The 3,498-nt window shown below is 46.6% G+C and overlaps 1 protein-coding gene across 1 annotated transcript; it reads left to right on the top strand.

Moving 5' to 3' along the window:
- Positions 1-1,666: 1,666 nt before the first annotated feature.
- Positions 1,667-2,657, top strand: LOC127318702 (uncharacterized). The gene is made up of 2 exons (XM_051349175.2): positions 1,667-1,979; positions 2,066-2,657. The coding sequence occupies exons 1-2, from the start codon at positions 1,701-1,703 to the stop codon at positions 2,543-2,545; spliced, it is 759 nt and encodes a 252-aa protein (XP_051205135.1). The 5' UTR covers positions 1,667-1,700; the 3' UTR covers positions 2,546-2,657.
- The last annotated feature ends 841 nt before the right edge of the window (positions 2,658-3,498 follow it).

Raw genomic sequence — 3,498 nt, 5'->3', positions numbered from 1 at the left:
ATTTTTATATCTTGAAAGTTTTGGTAATGAACAACTCCCACGATATAATTAAGGACCACCTCCCCCGTTTACAGACCTCTTGAATGACTCTAACAAAGTGTCCAACTTATTGTAGGTTATCCACAATGCTACACATACTCCATTCCTAAATAAGTGTACCTTCTACCTCTTGTTTAAAGTAAAAAAAAAACTTTAGTATAAAACTACTCCCTCCATTTCATTTTAGTAATCGCTGACTGATGACCCACAAGTATAGGGGATCGCAACAGTTTTCGAGGGAAGTAAAACCAAAATTTATTTATTTGACACGGGAGCTAAAAAATATTTATAAGCTTAACAGATGAATTATCAATTCAGCTGCACCTGAAAATAGACTTGCTCGCAACAGTTTATCAGAGGTTTTCTTAAGTATTTGGAAATACTCAAAAGTAAAGAGTTTATTGCATGAAAAGGAGTGAAATGCCTACACGGATAGCCCAGGCCCAGCCCATATCTCGTTTTAAATACCGGTCAAATCCGAGTATCACAGAGTAAGCTGAGGTTTTAGCCGTTTAGGGTGCCCTTGGTCGTTGTTAGGAAATAATACATGTGATCAATTGTGTATGGGAGGGATGCCTTCCAGGAGGTGTCTGTTGGGGAAGAGGTGTCTCCCCAACACACCCCTTCAGTCTGTATATAAGTGGATCTCCCACATTGCAATGAAATGATGTTGTATTTGGTTGCAATGAATTGGGCTCTGAATTGGGGAATCTAAAATTGAGGGCCCAATTCTGCTGTTTGGATGTGCTAGTTATTGGTTTGTGGAATTGCTGTCCAATTCTAAACGCAGGCCCGCGTGAGGCAACTTATGCCGTGCCCCAATTCAGAGCTCCCCACCTCCGTATTCGCTCTGAATCGAGCGAGGGGCTCGGTCTCTCCCGAAAAAGTACGAGGCCGCACGTCGCTCCTCCGTTCGCCCTCCTCCGCGCACTTTCGATTCGCCGGCCGGCAGGTACATCGCCGCCCCTCTCTCCCTCCCTCCCCACTCCGGCCGCCCTCCTCCGCCCCTCCCATCTCTCTCCCCCTGGTCCCCTTCCCCGTGGCTGCTCACTGCCCCGCGACCAGAACCCTAGGTAGGTCCCGTCGTCGGCCGCCGGCGGGGAGTGGTGAGCGACGTGCGGCGGAGGCGCGGTGGCCTCCCTCTCGCGGACGAGCGGCGACCTCCCCTCGCGCGGACGCGGGCCGGCCTCCCTCGCGCGGACTTCGCGGACGCGCGCCGACCTCCCGTCGCGCGGATGAGCGAGGGCGTCCCCTGGCGCGGAGGCGCGGCGGCCTGCCCTGTGTGGACGAGCGAGGGCGTCCCATGTGTGGACGAGCCAGGGCCTCCCCTCGCGCGGACGCGCTGCGGCCTGCCCTGTGTGGACGAGCGGCAGCCTCCAATTCATGTTTGTACCGAGTATGTACTGACAACAAATTTATTTCGATTTTTGCAGAAGTTGAGGAGAACAAGTGCTGAGACCAATTCGTGTTGCGACCAAGGTTCGAAATTCATGTTTTGTGTTATGAGATATGAACTTGGGCTATGCAAAATATGAGATATGAACTTGGGCTATGCATACTTGTTGTTCATAATGTTAATGCTTCCATGTTAATATGAATTTGGGCTATGCATATTCAAAAATAAGAAGGCTAGTAGGACTTACCTTGTGTGGACTAATGAGATGGACACTGCATTATTGTCCGTTCTTGTTGACCATCACAACAGAGGTGACCATGCACAAAATGATTGGAAGCCACATGTGTACAATGCTTGCATAAAGCATGTGAAGGAGACATGTAATATTGTCATCAACAAAGACAAGATAGTAGCAAGAATTAAAACATTTGACAAGCATTATGAAGTCATCAACAAGATGCTTTCCCAGAGTGGCTTTGGATGGGATTGGGATAATAACATGGTGAGTGTTGACAGTGATGAAGTGTGGGCTAGATATGTGGAGGTATGTAACATACTAATTTTTTGCAACTTGACTATGCATTCTTTTGAACTTGAACATCATCTCGAATATATGTGCATATTATGTAGGCAAACAAGGATGCAGCTCCATATAGGTACAAAGAAGTGAAGAATTGGCAAGCTATCTCTACTATATATTCAAAAGACCATGCCACGGGTGCAGGTGCAAGGACAGGAGGTGAGTGTGCTCAAGTTGGATCCTCATCCGTTCCTCAGGTGGTGGTTGAGGATGATGAAGAAACTCCTGAGCTGCCTAAGAAGAAGAAGCAACGCACTGCTGATGCTATCATGAGCATGGTGGGAGAGCTGAGAATGACGTTTGAGGAGGCTTTGAACTCAACCGCCCCACTACCACCACCACCACCACCAGCAGCACCAAAGGTTACTCCTTCATCTGAAATCTTGGTTGAACTAAAGAAAATACCAGATTTGGTGGGTAATGAGCTGTTGATAGCTTATGGGAAGGTCACGGCCAACGAGCGCACCTTCGAATCACTCATGGCACTACCCATGGAACTGAGGAAGGTATGGCTCATGACCTTGCCTTGATGATTTGTGAGACGTACTGTATCCACTTTGTGCTATTTGTGAGACATAATGTATCTACTTTGTGCTATTTGTGAGACATAATGTATCCACTTTGTGCTATTTGTGAGACATAATGTATCCACTTTCTACTATTCGTAAGACATAATGTATCCACTTTCTACTATTTGTAAGCATAATTGTCCACTTTCTGCTATTTGTGCTATTTTCATTCATATTACATATGTTATATTGTTCAAAGTCAAAAATACTCTCAATTCCACACATGTGACATCCAAACAGGATTTGGTATTCCATTGAAATCTGAATTCTGTAGTTGAATACCACGCGCATCCAAACACTCTTTGTGGTATTCCATTGAATTGGTTGATTTGGTTTTCCATTGCCAATTCAATTCAGAGCTCAATTCATTGCAACCAAACACAGCATGAGAGAATCATTTGCTCCATTTTTTTGTGTCTCTTCTCTCTAACTCTAACACGTTATCAGCACATAGATTCTACTAAGAGCACTTTTGCTAAAATTGTTGTCCCGCCAATGGAAAATCAATCAGGAGCAATGTCTCCGCATCTCATCCACGACCAGGACGGAAAAATGGATTGGCATAGATCAATTGGCATGCGAACACATGCACTCTTTCAATTTTTTAGTGCATCGTATTGATTACTAGAGACTGGGTTCAGATTGATGACTAATCTTTGCACTGTTTCCTTGCGTCTTCTTGTCGGAATAGAATAACTGCCGGTGATGGAATTTGGCACGTCGTCCTCGGCGAGCACTCATGCGACGGTTGCATGGAAGGTTGCATGGAAGCGACGCAATCGTTGGTCTGGTGTACTCGTCCACGAATTCTCCGCCTCCCGAATAGCGCAGCGTCCTCCGACGCGAAGTGGCGGGCATTTGCCCGGTGCTTCGCGCAACAGCGTCGGCGATTTCGATTCCCGGCGTGGACGCAT

The sequence above is a fragment of the Lolium perenne genome, chromosome 7 (genome assembly GCF_019359855.2).
Source record: "Lolium perenne isolate Kyuss_39 chromosome 7, Kyuss_2.0, whole genome shotgun sequence".
NCBI lineage: Eukaryota > Viridiplantae > Streptophyta > Magnoliopsida > Poales > Poaceae > Lolium > Lolium perenne.
This window is presented reverse-complemented; position numbering and strand designations above follow the sequence as displayed.

Bases quoted from the DNA above. Each gene is read 5' to 3' on its own strand.
- LOC127318702 (XM_051349175.2), top strand. From the start codon at position 1,701: ATGGACACTGCATTATTGTCCGTTCTTGTTGACCATCACAACAGAGGT. The intron at 1,980-2,065 runs GTATGTAACATA...CATATTATGTAG, and splicing joins TGTGGGCTAGATATGTGGAG to GCAAACAAGGATGCAGCTCC.